The sequence below is a fragment of the Centropristis striata genome, chromosome 23 (genome assembly GCF_030273125.1).
Source record: "Centropristis striata isolate RG_2023a ecotype Rhode Island chromosome 23, C.striata_1.0, whole genome shotgun sequence".
NCBI classification, from domain to species: domain Eukaryota; kingdom Metazoa; phylum Chordata; class Actinopteri; order Perciformes; family Serranidae; genus Centropristis; species Centropristis striata.
Window position 1 is genome coordinate 18,485,860 of NC_081539.1, and position 20,566 is coordinate 18,506,425.

The window sequence follows — 20,566 nt, forward strand, 5'->3', positions numbered from 1 at the left end:
GAGTTGTATACATTAAACACCAAGCGTTAAAATCACGTATGAAATATTATCTGACTCCAAATTTATTTTTTAGAACAAAAACCAGGAGCACCAACTGACTTTTATAGTAATAATCTAATCAACATGTTTAAAAAAAAGAGGATGTTTGTATTCTAATTAAAAACTGTACAAGTTTTCTACCTGTCTGGCTGTGTATGATGTGTGCACTGCTAATCCCAAAGCTCCCCACTGATGTTGCATAACCTATCACAGGGCTTTCTTAATCCCATTAAGAGCCGGCTACGAGGTCCTTCACTACTACGGTGCTACAGAGGGCAGGGGAGGTAAGAGGGGCGAATCGTAATTAATTTGGCCAGAGATAAAACATAAGCCTGCACTTAGGCTTTATTGAGGGAGTCTGTATGGGATTTGTTCTGAACATGGGTTATTTAAATATATCCATTGGTTTGAGAGCTACGCCTGGAAGCAGCCTGCAGGTGAAAATCTACTACTGAAATAATACCCTTTACCCTCAACTTCTTGATTGCACTTGCATATGAAAAGTTGTGGTGTCTGGCTTTTAAAGCCTCCTTGTGTCCCTCTAAATGGATTCACCTCATTTCACCAACACACTCTAGCCATGAACAGTAGAGGGCACTAATGCAACTTCAAATGAACAGTTCAGATTAGTCCTCACTGGTAGTGGTATCAATGAGGACAGAAATTAAATACAAATACTTCAAAAAATATTTTGAACTGCAATAAAGCATTTGAAAACAATTTAAACCATCCACAACAGAATTTTATATATAACTCCCTGCCTTAGCTAATCTGTCAATCAATCAAATTTTATTCAAGACTCAGGGTCCATCGGAGACAGAGATTAAAAACAGGAACAATACAGAAAATAAATTACACAGCAGACAAAAACATGAAAGGAACCAAAAATACATAAAGATGATCTTCAGACCGACCAAATTAAACTAGTGTCTAGACCAGTGTCTCCAATATACTGAGGAGAGGCGGGTGGAGCTAACCTGAGGATTAGTTAGAGCGATCACATTATTTTCGGACAGTACAAAGCGACTCATAAATTTATACATCAGATTATGTAAAAGCGCTTCACAGGTGGGCACACCCAGGCTAACAAATAGCTGGCTCGCACTGTGCCATCTTGGCTTATTTAACAGTAATCACAAAGCATCATTATAAGCCACCTTCAGTTTGTGCATGCTATTTCATTGACTAGTAAAACAATACAGAGAGGTCTGATGGGAATAAAGCAGCTAACTACCATAAAATTGTTTCATCCTGTTTTGGATAATTAAAGCCTCTTTGAGCATGGTGTTTTGGTTAAAGATGCAAATAAAAAGGGGCTGTACACGACATTCAGAACATAAATAGAACAGTAGACAACTATTTACTATGTTTAGATATAGTGAAGATATAGCTTCCTGAGCAGAGAATGAGGTCAAAGTCCCTCCGTTTGTGTTTGTATTCGAGCTTCAATGTTCTTTGTTGACAACAAACAACGACAAATTGTTGTGGTAGCTGGTCTAGCCAACAGGTTACACTGTTAGCTCTGTCCCTACTGTTGTTGTTTTTTGGACTGCTGGCTGTGGTGTAATGCCATTATTTTTTAACTGATGTTTATGCATTGACAGAACAAGCAATGATCAAAGCGAAAGCAAAATTCCAACTTCCGCTCCCACTTCACCACATAAGTAGCAAGACAAAGAAAAAGACGTCCTTCTTACTCCTCAGACCTTCCCTGTCATGTGTTACGGTTGTTTAGTTTCTCTATATTCAGTAGTGTAGAGTAATTTCATAGTTCACTTATTTTACCGTTACCTTCAGCCTCACACATTAAATCAACACTAGAAAGAAAATCTATCCTCTATGTTTAATTTCAAATAATGTCTGTGAGATGTAAACACACTCAATTTTACTCACAGCTAAAGGGTTAAAAAAAATTTAAAAATAAGGAGATGAACAAACAAACACAGTCCGACCGCAAAATCTGAACCAGCGGCGATGCTTAAGATGAACTTATTAGATGTGGAGTTTAGCTCAAGAGCAAATTTCTCATTAAAAAACCTTCTTACTTCAAATACTTAGACGTTTTTACAAACCCTATGAATAGCAGGAGCCACCAGCAACCAGCTCTGAAATATTAAGCTCCTGATTGACAACCTTAATGAGAAGCTTAACAGGTCCACTTTTTTTCTGACAGGTCATTATGGCATTTAAGCTTGTCTGGCTGCTGCAGCCTGCATCTCTTATATGCTGCAGAAGCTGAAGCACCGCAGAAGAAAAGAAGGTATTTATATCTTATAACATAATCCTATGAGTATAAAACATAAATTAGACATAAATTAGTCTCCATTTACTCAAAATATGCCAGTCGGGGAACACACTTCATGTTGACAAACATAGCTTTTGCAAATTCATTCTTCCTCTCTTAAAATAGGCATTTTGTACCTGTGTAACTACAGCAATTACAGGCCACACATACAGTGGACACATTGTGCTGTGTTTTGAAACATTCAGTGTTTATATAGCACCTATTCTGCTTTATAATAAAAAAAGACATGTAAACCTAACTTTTTACAATACGGGACCTTTAAAATACCCACTTCCTACCTAAATATATCAGCTATCCTAGTATAGACCTTGCACACAGTGGGTTTAAGTGTAATCCCTCAGAGATTTTGCTGTGGTGTCAGTACCTGGGTTGCTGTTGATGTCCACTTTAGGGGAGCGGGGCGCTGGCCTGGGAAGGACACTCTCCTCCAGCGCTTTGGCTGCTGTGGAGTGCTGGGCCTTTTTAATGCTGGTGCCCTCGGCCTCCCACACCTGCTCCCCAAGAGTCAGCTGCACTGTGAAGATCTGGAACAGTGACACCCAGAGGGAGAGGAATTACCCAACGGCAACTACTTTTTTTAATCAACATCCCTCTGGAACCCATATGTTAGGAGCTCTACATAACCATATGCATTTATGAAAAGGATCATCTTCACAAGAGGAAATGACATTAGTCAGCATGTATTACTTCAGCATGAAAGCAATTCACAGACTGATTACTTCAAAAAGTGTCCACTGAGGTTCACTATAGCTTCATAAAATCCAATGGAGTGTAATCTTGAGACCTTTTAAATGATGTTGCTTTCACAATAGGTAAATCTGTTGTAATTGTGTTGCTGATTCTGTAAAAAAATAAGTGTCAATGCTTGTATGTTACAACAGATGAAAGGCAATCCCATATTTTCTTAACCCTCTGACTCCAAAAACCCACCAGCAGGTTTGAAAAGCATGTTGTTGTTTTTTTTAAAAGATCAACAAAATTGCACCAGAAACAAAAAACAGACAATATTGCCAAATTTTTCCCTTCCAACGATCCTCGAATGGAGCATGTGTGAACATTTGTCAGTTTGAGTAACTTAATCGAAGCTTAAAATTGTGATATTCCATCAAAATAATTTTATTCTTCATGTCCCATTTCAAATTTAGCCAAAAATGAACCAGTTGCACTTATCCAATCCTGTACAAAACATTATATTCATCCCAGTTGCAACATGATTGACATGATTGACTCTGCTGAAACCCAAAATCTCATGACAAATATTCAGTGAATATCGGGCTGAACTGCAGGCTGTTTACATGCAGCATAAAGGACATGAGAGGCTGTAAGTACACATTGTACAAATATAAAAAGTTAGATATACTGAACATGTGGAGCCCCCATTTTTTGTAATATGGGTAACAAGAATTTTGTATAAATTGATTCCATTTTATTCAATTTTTTGTAAAAAAAAAAAAAAAAGTTATCAAAGAAATGTAACTTTTGTTTTTTCTTTTGTTATGATTTGTGTTATCATAACTGTGTTATACTGCATGAAATACATTTTTGAGTTCACCCTACTGCTGTTTTATTTATAGAGGTACAGGACTTGTATTGCAGTGAAAAATGAGGCCACGTGTCAAATGTGACACGAACAAAAAAACTCCTTGAAACACCTTGGAGTTCAGAAGGTTAAGTTAGTAAAAACCTTTTCCTGGAGGACAATGTCAGATTTCATTGTAACGCCCCCATTCCTTACCTTAGCGTGTGCAGGGCCTCTCTCATTGAGGAGCTTGTACTGTGGTTGGATCCTATTGAAACGGGCTAACTCATTCACCAAACACATTGGAGTTTTCTCTTTAGGGTTTGCCATGTTCTCCTGGGGCGGGCCTAAACACAGCACAGCAGAATAACCAGTATACTGAGCAACACGGATGCAGGGCCAGAAACAGAACTATATTCAACAATAATGCATTGAAAAAAAATCAATTTTATAATTACACTGATTGACACTTGAGTCAAATGGGATATTGTAGCATGCACTAAGATAAACTAATTATCATGAGAAAATAAACTATTCTGTTGACGTTTTACCTGGCGATGTAGCAGACACAGGGGCGTCCCCATATCCGACTGCAGGAGCAGGGCAGGCGGGTGTGGGGGCCGGGCCTGTGCCATTGACGGAGGGCTGCAGACCCAGGGATCCTGGGCTGGCCATGGCCGTCGGGGGAACTCCGGGGGAGAGGCCAGGACCAGCCAGGGGTGCTGAGGTCTGTACTTTCACTTGAGCCATGCTCTATTCCTAAAACCAGACAATAATTAACAACTTTTTGGAAACACACTGATCATTAGAAACAGTAATTAATCACACCACTTTAAATAGACTGATTCTTGGACTTTGATAAAAGGATGACAGTTATGAAGTGTGCAATGCATCATTAAGCATCAATTCATCTACACGTGTGCTCGAGCACATATTATTCCACACCGGCTGTTGCACAATTTCAAGCTGTTCACTGTCATTTGACAGATTTCTGTGGGCAAAGCCTGGAGCACAGACTTCAAACTGAGCAGCCCTGGGCCTATCTCACATTCTGATCCACTGCAGCTAATACACCCAGACAATGAACCTTTATTTGAAGGAGCTTTGCTCATGTTACTGCTACTAAGCTCCCCGGAAAAAGGAGAGAATCCAGTGATAGCAGCCTGAACAAGACAATGGATGTTGAATCACATTTTATTTGAGACTAAAGTGGGTTATGAAGGACTGCATAAATTGGACACACGTTAACATGAACAGCTGAGAGGATCCAACAATATGTTTAAAGTTAACAAAACACACATTAACTTCTTTATCTGTTTATGAATGCATGCAATATATTGGCGAATGCAATTACACACAGGTCACGGCCTGTGGCTATGCAACGTAAGTAACATAATATGCCGCCATGTGGTTTTCATCAACAAAAGATGGAGATAGGATAAGTACACTGTAATAAACTAATTAAAAAGGAACAAACTGCATCACATCATCTTGCCAAGATGGCCCCACGACTGCTCTGCATTATTATGTGACATGCACTGAAGGTAAATTTGAGAAATTCAGAGTATTTGTAATTTATTCAGAGTAAAAGGGGTTGGAGGCAGAACTGAACCCCTGCAGTGTGGACACGTTCAGTACCTTGCACTTGGACACTTAATAAAACGCTGGCTTTGAACCTGGCACCTCCAGGTGATGGAAACTATCTTCAATTGCCATGAAATGATCTTTAAGATAGTTCAATTGAGTTCACAAAAAAATCACTATCTTCAGCTTTAGTCAATAATTTAAATGGAGCAAGTGTTAGATGTCACATAGGTCAATAGAGAGGGTTTTTGATTGAGGTATTCAGATGTTAAACTGCTTTCATGGCCTTCACAGGTGTTTACCTATGTCTACTGTTTACAGTTAAGGGCCATGATTAGACTGGTGTAAACATCAGAGCAGAGACATGGCCATAACACAACTGATATCGACCACTATCACAAAATACAACACTATATTTAGTCTGATATGCGACTTTAATTCATTGCATGCAATCTGATATCTTTGTTGCATCTTGCAAGATATAGTCGCCCTGAGGTTCTCGGGTCACAATCTTTTTTGCTTTGATTCAGTCTCTAACTGTAACGTGCATGAGTAGCAACCCGTGTGCACGGTTGTCCTCCACAGTAACTTGAATATGGAGGTGGTGTTAGGGTTGAGTGACAGAGCTACAGGGTTGTCTGCAACCCCTGAACCTACATTACTGCTTCGACTGTGTCCAGCTTAGCAGGAAGCTAACGTTACCAGCGAGAAAACGCTATTCCTGCAAATGTCAGCTCCTAAAAACCAACCAAGAGAATTGGCAAGCATGCATGCTGCCATTAATATGTCGCTGAGATTTCTCCCGGTGAATATACACTGCCTAGCCACCTCAAGTAACGCTAGTTTAGCCGGTTAACGCTCATCATGGCTGATCGGCCGAGCACCCCTCTTGCTAGCATCTCCATACCGCCCCATCCTCCACCAAAGTCTGGGGGATTTCAGTCCGCCGCAACATGATATACGAACTGGCGACAGCGTGGCGAATAATTCAGACACTATCTGACAACAAAGGGACAAATATTTTAGGGTATTTTTTACCTTTGTCCAGGGCCAGACCCCAGTTACACCTCCGACATTGGCAAACACTAAAGAGAACTGGATGGAAGAGGGAACAGACCACGTTATTTGCCTGGGTAAAAAAAATAAAATATGCCCCATTACAGGTAAATGACCAGTACATTTTATGTTTTATGTTTAAAGTTTGTGTTTCGTTTTGGTGTCCACTGTAAAGTATTGCTTGTCGCTAATGTACCATCATTACAGTTTGAGATGAACCTTGAATGAATCAGTCACCCCCGCGGCGATGTGAATGGTTCAGTCCGGGATTGCTTCCTCAGAGCCTGGAGCAGTGCAACTTTGATTCAGAACAAAAATGAACCTTTTCAGACTTGTCTTCTGCAGACTGCATTCATGCACATGAGTATGACTGAATTATTGTATTTATACATGATGCATTCTACAGTCGCAAGTGATATAAGGCTGTATCTTTATAATTGGGGGGCGGGGTAATCACATGGCCTATTTTCGTTTTACTTTACATTAATTATTAAGGTAATTATAAAACTTTTTTTTCAGAAGGCACAAAACCATCTACAGAACAGAAAACCATGCTGCTAAAATGATTTACTGCCTTTGCTCAAGGGCACTTCGGAGGACACCTTGGTCTTCAATGAATAGGCCCACAGTTGAGTGTCCCACAAACCACAAGACCAGCTGGTCTGGATTCTGTTTCACAAAGCCTCGTGCAAGAAACCATATCAAATCAGTGCTGAGATGATAGATGGTATATTATCATTATTATTATTATTGTTAGTAGTAGTAGTAGTAGTGTTATACTGTTTATTTATCTTATTCTCTAGTAAAACCCTATACTGCAAGTGAGCATTACAACTATCCTGCATAATTATCAATCACAGACATGTCTTTAAACGTGTGTGTGTGTATATATATATATATATATTCCTGGTATGCATAAACACACTTGGGCAATAAAGATGATTGTGATTATTTATCACTTTTTCCCTTTGCTTTCTTGACTCTTGAAGTAAATAAGTAATAAAGTAAATTCTATCTTATCTTCTGGGATCACACAGGCCCAGATTCCAGAATCTTCCACAATTTCAAAGTAAGGGGCTAATCAAATGCAAGAAAACGAATTGTGGCTCATCAAAGATTTGGCACGAGTACTATTGCAAAGTAACCACTAGATGGTGCCACTAACACATTTTTCTTGTGTTATTGTGCTGAGTTTTGTGTCATAGAAGGACAAATGTACTTTCTAAAAATATGGAAAGTAACTTGTCCACTTTTCCACTTGTTCACAATTACTGTAGGTTACAAATTTAAGGTACCTGACCTACCAACCCGATTTCTATTTTTCTGCTTGTTTATACTTCTACTCCACTACATCTCTCAGGCAAACACTGTACTTTTTACTCCACTAAATTTAATGAGAGCGTTATTTACTAGTTTCTTCGCAGACAATACAGAATAATCAATATATATAACGATATATCAATAAGGTTTTATTGGTTCTCCAGAGAAAAGTTCACAAGCTACCCAGCAGTACTTAAAGTAATACATAAAATATGTATAAATTAATAAATTTTTTCACATCCAGTGATAAAAAAACAGTCATACATCAATATTTATAATCCAATTATATATATATTATTTTGAAATGGACCATTCTTGACGCGCACAATTCTTGTACTTTGACTGAAGTAACATTTTGAATGCAGGACCTTTACTTGTAACAGAATATTTCTTCAGTATGGTTTTACTTTTACTCAAGTAAAACTTCCAAATACTTCTCCACTGCTGTCTTGTGCTTAAATCATTTTAGCATATACTTTTTCAGGCTTGGCCATCAACATGCATATACTGAAAAAAGGTTTAAAAAATACCTTAAGTTTGGCTTATGTTGAAGACATTGTAAGAGAGCAATGAATGCATCCATAGCCTGTACTTATGTACAATATTTTTGTGAAACATTTTCTTGTGTTTAGCTCATTGAAATTTCACATGGTTGATGGTGTACACCACATACATATAAAATGAAACGTTTCTGTGTTACAGTGCAAATATTGCTTGATAGATTTGATCATTTGATGATCATTACCATGTGACTGAACAGAGACTTGCCAACTCTGAGACAAGCTCAAAAATAAAATAGATTCTTTCTGCATTCAGTAGTCATAATCCTCATATGCACCCCCTTTGGAGTGGGGAGTAGTCATGTCAGCCTCGTATCCATAAAAGGCTTTTAGAGCTGCAGGGAAAAAACCCAAGGGGCATTATATATTCAAATACTGTGCAAACCGAGGTTGAATAAAAAAAAAATGTGCTTTCATTATTGTGTTTTCACATCCTTGATGTTGCTTACATGTCCCCAATTTGATTTTATTTCTGAATTTGTCAGCCATTATCCTAATATGCATGTATACTCCCTTTATAGTGGGGTTTTAAGTCATGTCAGCAGAATATCTATAAAAGGCTATTAGAGGATGCAGAAAATCAGAAACCTTGTATATTCAAACATTGTGCAAACACAGGTTGAATAAAAGTGAATCTTTGCTTTTTATTGATTATGAAAATGAACAGGCACCTATTACATGGAGCTTGCACATCCCAGAACAAAATTTCAAATATAAATAACACACCCTCATTAGTGTTTATCACTCACAACAACCTGCAAGCTAAGAGTTCAAACCACATTGAAAAGGAAAAAAAAAAAAAAAACCTAGGAAGAAATTAAAAAAAACATGTCACATCCAAACCCTTGTAACATTTTCACTCGCAAGTTTTCAAATCTCTTCTGATCTACTGCCCACTGGATGAAGGCTTCTTGTCCCCCACACAAATGCTGTGTGACTGCATTTACACAATCGTTTTCATCGTCTTTTTTTTTTTCTCACAGCACGGTGACAGCAGACAAGACCGTTACAATGAAGCTAATAAAAAAAATCATTGGTTAAATAGATGTCTTTAAGTTATTAATATAGTTTTTGAGATAGCGGTGTGCTGTGGTAATCTCCTCTACAGTATAGAGTATCATCACATTCACTCAAGTTCATTCAAGAAACTCAGCTAGACCCTGGGAAAAGCAAATGCAATACAAACAACCCAAGATGGAAAATTCAAGTATCTCTGACTGGATGGCGATAAACATTTCTTTAGGAATGGAGTGATTACAGTTCGAAATGACAAAGAGCCACACAGCCTCTGGAGGCAAGGTTCGTAATATCCATCCCATAAACCATTACTTAAGTTATGGAAAGACTAAAAGTTGTCACAATGTCTGATGCCAATAAGAAAAAGTAGGGTTTAAAATTGCATGCACCCCCACTGTAAAACTACTAAACTTTTTTTTTTTAACCAACAGTAGTGTTTGTTGCCGACTGTACACATCCTAATTAGCAAAAGATGCAGACTAACTTCCAATGAAATAAAGCACTCCTATAATCATTCTGCTATAAAGTAAATGCATCCTCTGCTAATTTCTTTCACATCATCCAACAATTTAAAGACTTATTTACAATAGTTTCAGACATGTTATAAGTTTACAACATAACAGTCTCTTTTGGTGAAAATATAGTTAAATTCAAAATATCTGATAGGTATCTTTTTAGAGGTGATCTCTTTATTGAAAAAAGTACCTGAGCCAAAACTCTGACCAGGGGGAATCACAAAAGCCTCGTCTTTACTCTTACGGCTTCTTTAAAGACTCTCCTTTTTGTCATTCATTACCATTCTGGAGATCAAGATTTAAATTAAATAACACATACAGAAAAAAAAAATCCAAAATATACTGACCCATCAAAACAACCCCCTCTTCAAAGTATCAGCTAGTTGTAAAACAGTACAAAAAAAGAACTCAACATTTAAAATCAAACATTTTTAGAAGATTAAAGCATGAAATTAAAAAAACAGTATCATACAAATAAAAATGGATCATGCGACGATGTTCTCTTACAGACATTCTTTAAATGGAAGAGAGGTCGCTGCACATCTTCAAGGCTGGACTAGCGAACACTACACGAGTTCAGCCCAACTTTACGAGGAGACGTGCTCCGAGGTCATCTGCTGACTAAGAGATCGCATCTGTTTATTTCCCATCTGTACCGACTTATTGTCCAACAGCAGGAAGAGCTGCAACCAGGTCTCAAGTTGGAAGATGAAGAAGAAAATTGTGTTGATACAGTGGTTACAAACTAAAACCCTTTAACCTGATAAATAAGTGGAGGACTGCTTACAGTACGACTGCAAGTTGGGAATAACGTATTAATAGTGCCTTTATAAACTAGATGCTTTCACAGTGCATATAATTTAAAAATAAACGGATGAAGCATTTTCTTGGGGGTAATGATGGTTCAGATCCCTTCCAGAAAATGATTAGATTTGGATTTCTCTTTGTAGGCCCAAGCATGCATCCATCGGTTATTATTGCACAACACAAGGACCTTAAAATGCACCCACACATAAACAAAAAAGTAACAATAATAATCTTAAAACAGGAATTATAATTATCTCACTACAAATCCACCTTGCTTGCTTGCTGCTTTACTACCTTTTTGCCCAAAAAAAATCTGATCCATCTTGGGTGCATCTAAAACGTTCCAATATTTTCGTTCTCTATATTACAACCGACTAAAACATGCATCCAACTGCCCGTGGGGGGGGAAATGCAGTCAAGAGCCTCCAGCGCATGGTGTCCATTGTTCCAGTCAAAGGTCAGAGTTCAAAGACTGAATGATTAAAAAGTGCTTTACGTAGGTCAGTAGGACTTCTTTCTTCTACGATTATTACAAAGTTTGTACATTAGCATGTATCATCTGTGAAGGCAAACAAAAAATATTTAAATTAGGTCATTTTTTACAAGCAATTCCTTTTTTATGTGTCCTATGTCAGGCTGAGAATACTCACCATGATACCACCATTTTGTCTTCTTTGGATTTTTGTTACACGTTCTTACATAAAACGAGTTATCAGGCGGTCGTCTCTGCAGGAAAAGAAACAAGCATTTAAATTTAACATTTGACAAGCGTATAATTGACATGAATAACTATATTTGTCCCCTCCAGGCATCATTACAGTTTGCCTACCTTTTCTTTGCAGCTGGACAACATGCTGATAATGCTAAGACAAACTGATTGCACTGAGAGGGCTGGCGACCAATCTTCCGTTAGAATAGATAGACAGATGTGACCGTTACTATACACATGAGGGTGGACAGGTATATTCTCTCCTGTGAACATTACCTGCAACAGGGAAACAAAGAAAACAAACACATGGTCAATGCTTATTAGGGGTATTTACTGAATGTCATGATAATAAAATAATAATCCTATAAAGATTGGGCACTTTTGATGCAAAATAGATGGATAGCTTTAAGAACCATTTCAAGGGCTGTACCAAATGTCTTTATTTAATTTTTGAAGCTTCTATTGAGGGTTTCAAATGCAGTTTCTAATAACATGATGGCAGCCTCCTAAATGAACCAAAGCAAATTATCAGTTTCAATAGTGATTCATCAGATTGAATTTGTCTTTTTTAAATTTTTATTAATTTCTTTAATGAATATATCCTGTCAGCTTTGTCAACTAAAAACATGCAAGTAGCAGGCAAATCCAATAATAGTATATAATATACTTTAATAATACTTTTTTTGTGATCATCATCAGCATCTTAAAATGCTTCCAAACTGGCCATTTCATCATTTTTCTTGTCGATGTTGGTTTGAAAGAGATGTCAACTTGATGAAGCGCAGAGTACAAAGTGAATGTGACTTAAGTGATCTACTATAATAGTGTTAAAGCCCAAAAAACAAAGTTTGTTATTGTGGTTAAATAAATGTAATTTTGGTGCCGTTTGTTTGCTGCTACACTGCCTGGTAAATTCAGAGAGATAATTAGAAGATAGATAGAAGTGTTTTGACTGATGTTAAAATATTGTTTTGAAAAGCTAAACGCCAACAAATATTGATTGAAGCTGAATATTTCGTTGGATAAAAATGTGTTGTGAATTTTTCTAAATGACTAAATCAATATATTTTCCAATAAATGTTGACTTTTGACTTATTCGAGTTATTAGAGATCACAAGAGAGAGACACAACTACGCAGCCACCACTGGAATCTATTTCTACATACCGGGAAATACTGGGTTTAAACAGCGTGCAAAATCAAAACACAAAAGAAGCTGCGCAGCATTTGAATGCTCATTTAGAATTTTAATGTCCATACGAATGAAGCTTCAAAGCTTTTAACTATTCTGTAAAGCTTTTTCGAGAATCAACATGGGAGAGCACTTGTCTGGAAAAAGTTGAGATTTTTTCATTAATGACAGAAAATAATGAGACTTGCTGTATAAGCTCAGGCTTAGCCCTCTACAGCAACATGAGGCTCTGGGATTAGGACAGAGGGGCCGGGATGGGGTGAGAGAGGGGAAGGGAGAAAAATGGGAGACTAAGAGAGTAGACATGTTTTATTTTAAAAAAAAGGAGACATGTTCTATAAAAAGGATCAGGGGATAAAGCTAGTAAAAGAGTGCAAGAGTCATGGCTAAGCAGAAGGATAGAGGAAGTGTGATGAGAACTCAAGATTGAGGTGCTAGAGTAGAGAGGAGGGGGAGTCAGAGTGGGTAAAGAGGGTAATGAAGGCTAACAATGGGTTGAGGCAGTCTGGCACCAGACAGGGCCTCACAGGAGAGTGCATCACGGGGCTGGAGGGGGTGACAGGATGAGTGTTGCAGATAGGAGCAGAAAGTACACTTTATTCAAAACATCAAGACAACTGAAAGCTCTTTGCTTACAGTGTGTTCAAATATTTACTGAAATGTCGGATACACACAAAGTTTTGAAGGTCTGAGCAGACAGGTACGGTTGGTAATCTGCATGTAGCTTTCCTTTCGCAGTGACTACAAGCCTCAAATTCACAACGAGTGCAAAAAAAATATTCCCAGTTGGAGCTGTAGATATTTTGTACTGTATTCATCTGTATTTAGGTGGACAAGGATTTATAAATCATTGCATTCTATTTTTTTTATTTCGTTTTTTGCAGCGTTGCAACTTTTAGGAATCAAGCTTGGAAGTTTGCATTCACAAAATATTCTGTTTTTTTGCCCTTATTCCAAAAAAGACAAATGTACATACCAAGCTAAGATGAATATATATATATATATATATATATATATATATATATATATATAGATATGTATATACACACACACACATATATATGATTTTACATGTAGCCATGCATACTACAATTAACCTTATGTATCAACAATGCATGGAGATGTTCATAAACAGGCAGGAGGCTGTGTGTCTTAAACTGCAGTAAATATCCAATTGAGATGCATATACTGAATGTGCTGAATGCTCCTAAACCCCAAACAATAGACATATTCCACATGTCTTAATCAGAAAACCATGCTACAGTTAGAATCAGGCCTAATTCAGAATATCCAACAGGAATATGCGGCTAAATGACCCATATCAAGATCGGATAATATTGTCTAATTCAGAATAATAGTGACTGCTGTCAGTGCTGTGTGCTGATTTTCAATATTACATTCATATTTTCACTTTCGCAAGCAACGAGCTGCCCTTTTTCTTTCTGTTGTCACTCTCCAGCTACTTTTTCCCCCAAAACTGTACAAAATAGTTTTCAACCAATTCACGTGGGCAAACTGGCCAAGACCACTTTCAGCATGTAAAGAATATATAAAGCCAATAGCCAGGGATATATTCCATACAAAAACCACTGTGAGTCAGAGGGATATATAGCGAGAAAACCAGGAAAACACAGCCCCAAAATGTTTCATACAAGTGTGTTTTAAAGAGCTGGACTATGCTGTGTTTGCACAGAGTGGCAAAGAAAATTGTGTTTTCTTAGCAAATATGCAGTGTATTTCTGTGTAACAGATATAAATACAAGAGGACACAGAAGCTACAAGCTGTTACTGCAAAAGTAATCAACTGAGTTCCAGTTTGACCAATGGTCACAATTTTTGTTTTGTTTTGATGAAGCTCCTCACACAACAAATAATGCACTGTAATTGTCAACGCTCAAGTTCCCTCAAGGGCCCCGAGAGGAATCCAACACAGGGCCACTTTGACAGCCTGTTCTTCCTATTCGAGAGGATACCGGCTAAGTAGCTAAGTGGCTATGTTTATCTTATTTTCTCTACACCTACTCATTGTCTATTTTTAGGTGACCAGGCTCCTAATAAGTGAAACAAGATTGTTGAGATAAACTAATCCCATCAACCGTGGCTTCAGTGGAAGCTCTGTGCTGGTGTCTCTGCTAGTGATTCCTGGCTTCAATGTTTCCACGCTGAGATTCATTCCACTAACAACTGCAGAGCCAATGTGCTTCATGTGATTATTGCAGGAATCCAGACGGTGGATATAGGGGACTGTTTACACAGGTCTCCAGTTTTTAATTTTGTAAAGAAATGGCACCTCTGTACACTGTAATTGCAAACTGTCAGCATGTTCATCTGTCTTGTTAACAATTTTAATAGTTAAGAACTTCATTCTTTGATCTAACAATCACAGAGAATAGATTTTTGGAAATTCAGTGGGGAAAGCCAACAGTAAAGCTGAAACTAAATTGATCCAGACAGCAGGACTATTAGTTCATTGGTGTCCACACCCAGCAAGGCAGCTTGTGCGTCATGGTTGAAGCAGACAGAACTTTCTAAGTCCTTGAGACAAGATGGTAAATGGACTGCACTTACATAGTGCTTTTCAAGCTGAGAGCAAGACAAAGAGCCTCACAAATTGCCACATACAATCATACAATGATGGCTACAGAGCAATGTTCTTACCTGAGGTGAATCAAAAGGATATCGACCACTAAATTTGAAAAGCAGCTGAAATTTCTCTCCTTCATACAGTGTGCCAGGTGCTCCCTCCATGTCTACAATCCACCTAAAAGAAAGGCACAATATTAAAATATGTTAAACATTTCACACAAACAAAAAAGTAAACCATTTAGGCTACTGCTTACAACCTCATAGAGTCCTATTCAGAGTGATGAACCCAGAAGTTACTTAAATTTCAGACCCACTAGTTTCCCCTGACTAAAGAACTGGATTTATAAGGAGGTTTCGAGGACACTCAGTTTTTCACTCTGACATTTAAAACAACTAAAGCATCCAATAGTTTAAAAATAACTGAGAGATGGGTCAGTTTAATTTTCAATGTTGCTTTTCACTTTTAACACGCTGGGACATCTTAAAGGCTGTTGCAAAACATTTTTAAGATTTTTAAGGTAATGGAGCAAGTCACATCTGAATTCCTAAAGGCAAGATATCAGGTTAACACTTCCTTTAACAACAAACCTTTACTGTTCGTTGGGAGGAAATGGTTTCATAATACAGGGTTGTTGTTGTTTTTTCCTCTTCTTTTTTTGCCGTGCTAGCAGCATAGCTCTAGGAATGGAAACGTCTGTATGTCCATCACTTTGCTCCAAACTGGAATATCTCAACAACTACTGGTTGAATTACCATGAAATTTGGTACACACATTCATAGAGGCCAGATGATGTATCCTATTTTGGATTTTGGTCATACCCTGACTGTTCATCTAGCACTTACATCAGGTTACATTTTCAATTGTGTCCAATACTTTGGTTTAGGATGAAATACCTAAAAAAATGACATTCCCATCAGCCTCAGCTGTGATTAAGACTGTGCTAATTAGTAAATATTAACTAGGGTTGTTGGCCATTAGTTGACTAGTCGATTAAAAGTTGCTTTCCTTCCTAGTGAGCAGCACCAGCAATACGTGTCGGTTAAACTTACTATAAACACAAGGCTTTTATTTTGAAATATTTGCTGTGGAAATATGACACTAGAAATTACATGATATATTCTATTATTTTTGGCAATTATCATGGTCAAACACAATGTAAATGGCAGGCAGTATCACAGCAGAAGTAACGCTGTCTGTGCGGATGCTGCACCGTTGCGAGCCACAGCAGTTTAGGAAGGCAGCCGATGTGTGGCCAATGCTTAAGCCCCACAGAGCTGCTAGTGTGGCTGCAGAGTCTCAGTCTTGTTTAGTGATGACTAATAACATATTGTTTGTTATATCTCATCATTCTGGAGTAGATTAGCTGGAAACATGTACAATGTGACTCGCACGGTCCACATCTCATTATCATTAGAAAAAGATCATACAAAATGTGAGCTCCCAATGCTGCAGTAAGTGTGTAATTAAAAGCTTTTAGTCTGACTCATTCTAATGACATTCAATATTCAGCTGGGTTATGACAGCGGTTTAGTAATAATGTGATACTCTATTGATCTAGTGGACAAGATCCATTTTCTCTGTAGCCTGGCTACAGAACTGTGCTGACTGAGCTAGGAGGGATTCAATGTCTTGCACAGGATGGGAGACGGCTGCAAACACTGAGGCTTGATCCTGAGTCTCTGGGATGAAGGACAGTCTATCTGCTTAATATACCTCTATGGTCTAAACACAGGCTTCACTAGGGAAAAAAGCCAAATATTTAAGTCCAGTGAGGAACATTTACGAGGACTGTCTGCTCAGGAGAGAAGAAAAAAGAACACTGATGGCAGCATCACAATCTCTGGCCTAATTTCTTCCAGGCAAGTAGTGCAGATAGGTCACCATATAGACTTGTGGCTGTTGTTCGGGTTTATATCCTTGTGTGTCTTTCAAATTTAGCCTCAGGCACATGATCATTCAGGTCAGCCCTGTTTAAAACTTCACAAGTCTAATGGTCAAAGCAAGAGGAGCTCCAGTTTTCCTCAGAAAGTAAAGCTTGGAGGGAGACAGTATCACTGACTGTACACGATGCTGAGTTACACCTGATGCCACCCACGCTGATCACAGGCAAGGACTCCCAGGACATTGTGCTCAACTTGCTAAAATTCCCTATAGCCTGGTGATCATATGATCCAGTCAACAAAAATAACACAGCCATTTAGAGGGGAGAAAACAGTGCACAAATATGAGACTCTGCTGTGCTTTCAAGCAGCAGTTTCCTTGTTTGCAATCATTACGGCAACTGCACTATCACACAGTCAACTGAAAGACTTTGTAATCTAATGAGCAGTCCAGAGAGACAAAGTGTACTATAAACAAAAGCTATAAAACTAAAAACACATGTCATGTTATCACCAGAACAAGCACAGCACTGTCACTAGTGAGGTTCTTCCATGTTTGTTCTAAAAAAAATAGGATAAGGCTAACTTGAATGTCAAGCAGCAAGACTATTTGTACCTCTACTCCACAAAGATAAAATGATAAATCCCTACTACTGTCAGTCACCATGACAAAGAAAAACAAACCCAGGCACAACAGACCTTTCAGTTTCAGAGCTGAAGACGAAAAGGCACGCCCATACAGATCATCTCCAAGCTGAGATGCAGTAAACGAGGAAGCTAGCTGAACTGGTTCGGAGACTTGTCAGTCATGAAAGACAAAAAACATTCATACAGTCTGACCAAGCGATTGTTATCTAATGAGAGAGATGCCATTGTAATGCATCTTTCTTTGTTACAAGAATGCTAACCCCAAGCACTGTTAACACGCGTTGCCTGTGTAAGATGGCAGAAGTGTTTAGCAATGATTCTGACCAGGTTGTTATTTTGAAAGTCAATGTTGCAAGTTTGCAGCTGAAAGATATTTGAATGACAGCCAGAAATGTGACTCGACTCCAACTCAGTTTATCCTCACTGCTTATCAGACACAATTTGACTCAATCAGTTAACACAGGCGTTTAAGGGAACACCAAGACAGAAAGGTCAGCTAAGCAGCCTCTAGTTCCTTGCTACCCTAGCCCAACTCCTGCTTGCCAACCGTTAAATATTTTATAAGGATGAATAGTGACACTCTGCATTAGAGACACTCTAGTGAGGGGCCAGAGCTGCCAGTCACTTGAATGACCCCGATTCTTCCTCACCAGTCGATGCTGAGGCGACAAGAGCTTTGCATCTAAAACCTCTTACCACTGTTATTACAACAGTTACCTTTATTGCACCACATTGAATTCTGATTGTGATGAAACATTACATTTTAGAAAGTCACACTGGATTTCTGTTTATTTATAGATGCAAACCTTATTCAATGACTACTGTAGGTGATAGTGGTCTGTTAGCTGTGCTTATTTCAATTGCTTATTTCAAAATGCTCATTTTATTGTCTTCTACATACCCTTATAATAATATAAACGCTGTAATATATATAGAAAATATATAATACATTTCTTCAAATGTCTATTTTAATGTCTGTTGTATTTTTCATGTACTTGTATGCCTCTGTAAAGCACTTTGAATGACCTTGTGTATGAATGGTGCTATACAAATAAATTTGCCTCGCCTTGCCTTGCGTTATAAAATATTGTACATGTGACCAAAATGAATGAGTAAACATACAAAAATACTTACTGTGTAATTGTGTTCTGTACACTCTTTTCGTTAAGCGTCATTCCTGGGGGTGGATCATTTTGCAGGGCTAATAATTCCTTTTGTAGCCTTTTCTGTTGGAGAGAAAGTGTTTGGGTCAAATAAAACCATAATTCCCTTAAACAGTAAATCATGGTTTCATTAATTTGGGTGTTTCTAACACACTCAAAAATATTGAAATGTAACATAACAACAATATACAAGCAAAAAATAAAATAATAACACAGTTATTGGATAGAAACGATTGCCTATTTGTTCATTATTTTTATTAAGAGGTCAATAACAACGCCACCATAAACGATCAATGACGTTGAATGATGAATATAAAATTAGTAGATTTTATACTTGGTTTACAAAGCCAAAGCAAAACTCCACCCTGGCTGATATGAGTCGTTTATCTTGTACAAAAAACAAACGATAAATCTAACACATAGGCCACCCAGTCTATCAGTAGACCTATGTATGAAGTTGGCCAAGGTTCATACACTTTTTCAGTGGTCAAATTCAAGCACTTTTCATGGACTTTCAAGGTCCATTTTTAAGCTTTTCCAGTACCTTACAACGGTTGTAAATTGCATGTTTTAGATGAGTACTTACATGCTAAAAGGCGTAATTTCACTCAACCATACCAACAGCGATGGTATTACGCTTTAAACAACCAAAAGTACAGTTTGCTAATCGCAATATTCAATTTAGTATTTTCATTTATTTCATTGAACATGTGATTATCTATAGTCAGATTGCACGAGAAATACAGTAAGAATGTCAAGCATTTTCAAGCACTTTATCCAAAATCCAAGCACTTTTCAAACCTTGAAAATACAACATTAAAATGTAAGAATTTTCAAGGATTTCAAGCATCCGTATGAACCCTGGTTGGCCTAATGTTGTCATCTTTTTTAACGAAGCAAATCTCGACACAGCTGCCTTAAAGAAGATATGGATGCACCTGTTCACCTCGAGAGGAAACTAGAACTGCCCAATCTGCGCACTCTCTCGTTAGCTAGCTACCGTCAACGGCAGCCAAATAGCATCTAGCAATTATTTAAAACATCAGGATGAATTTCGACTTGTAACATCACATTATTTTGTATTATCACATATGTGTTGCTGCGATAAAAATACATCGCCAGACGCCGATAAACATACATCCAGCAAGCTAGTTTCTGTGCTAGCCTTGACTTGGTGCTGTTGATGATGATGATGCTAGTAGTTGTATTGCTAGCAAACACCAAGCGCTTAACCGGAACAGTTGGGGATAAATCTCGTCCCTTTTACTTTAATGTCATCACCACTTCGAAGAAATACATATACGTAAATGATGTGTTTAATAAACTGTCAGGAAAGACCACAATGAAGGTCAGGTAATTTATAAATATGCGACCGCTGTGAATTGTATTCTTACCTGCATCGACGCCATGATGGACCCCCCCTGCCTGCATCAGCGCAGAGTGGAGGACGCTACGTCATCCGGTCACGTGACAGAAGTTGTTTTGACAGAAGAAAACAATCCAGTGATGTGTGCACTGACAGAGCCGAGACCCCGCTCACCCCTCACGCAGTTGGTGTCCGAAACCGACTATTTAGCGGATTATCATGTCGCTATGAATAAATAAATAAATAAATAAATATGGTGTTTAAATCCAATGAGGTCACGTGGGTCAATGACCTCTGCTCG

The 20,566-nt window shown here is 38.0% G+C and overlaps 2 protein-coding genes across 6 annotated transcripts in view; both read right to left on the reverse strand.

Moving 5' to 3' along the window:
* stau2 (staufen double-stranded RNA binding protein 2) overlaps positions 1 to 6,541 on the reverse strand; it is a 103,738-nt gene extending 97,197 nt beyond the window's left edge. The window contains exons 1-5 of one of the 5 annotated variants that reach the window (XM_059326808.1): positions 6,486 to 6,541; positions 4,489 to 4,622; positions 4,415 to 4,434; positions 4,080 to 4,210; positions 2,709 to 2,868 (exon numbers count right to left, since the gene is read on the reverse strand). In XM_059326808.1, the coding sequence (XP_059182791.1) occupies positions 2,709 to 2,868; positions 4,080 to 4,210; positions 4,415 to 4,434; positions 4,489 to 4,613 (436 nt within the window). In that variant the 5' untranslated portion in view covers positions 4,614 to 4,622; positions 6,486 to 6,541. Of the gene's footprint in view, positions 1 to 2,708; positions 2,869 to 4,079; positions 4,211 to 4,414; positions 4,625 to 6,485 lie in introns of those variants that run through there. The other 4 variants (XM_059326809.1, XM_059326811.1, XM_059326807.1 and 1 more) reach the window with 4 other exon arrangements.
* Positions 6,542 to 9,007: 2,466 nt separating this feature from the next.
* ube2wb (ubiquitin conjugating enzyme E2 Wb) lies at positions 9,008 to 20,333 on the reverse strand. Its single transcript, XM_059326981.1, has 6 exons — positions 20,294 to 20,333; positions 18,871 to 18,962; positions 15,280 to 15,382; positions 11,552 to 11,707; positions 11,373 to 11,448; positions 9,008 to 11,281 (listed from the first exon to the last, which is right to left on the reverse strand). Exons 1-6 carry the CDS (start codon positions 20,306 to 20,308, stop codon positions 11,268 to 11,270), a joined length of 456 nt encoding a protein of 151 aa, XP_059182964.1. The 5' UTR covers positions 20,309 to 20,333; the 3' UTR covers positions 9,008 to 11,267.
* Positions 20,334 to 20,566: the final 233 nt, after the last annotated feature.

Bases quoted from the DNA above. Each gene is read 5' to 3' on its own strand.
- ube2wb (XM_059326981.1), bottom strand. The intron at 11,708-15,279 runs GTAAGAACATTG...TCCCTGTTGCAG, and splicing joins ATCCTTTTGATTCACCTCAG to GTAATGTTCACAGGAGAGAA. The intron at 11,449-11,551 runs GTAGGCAAACTG...CTTTTCCTGCAG, and splicing joins TGTCCAGCTGCAAAGAAAAG to AGACGACCGCCTGATAACTC.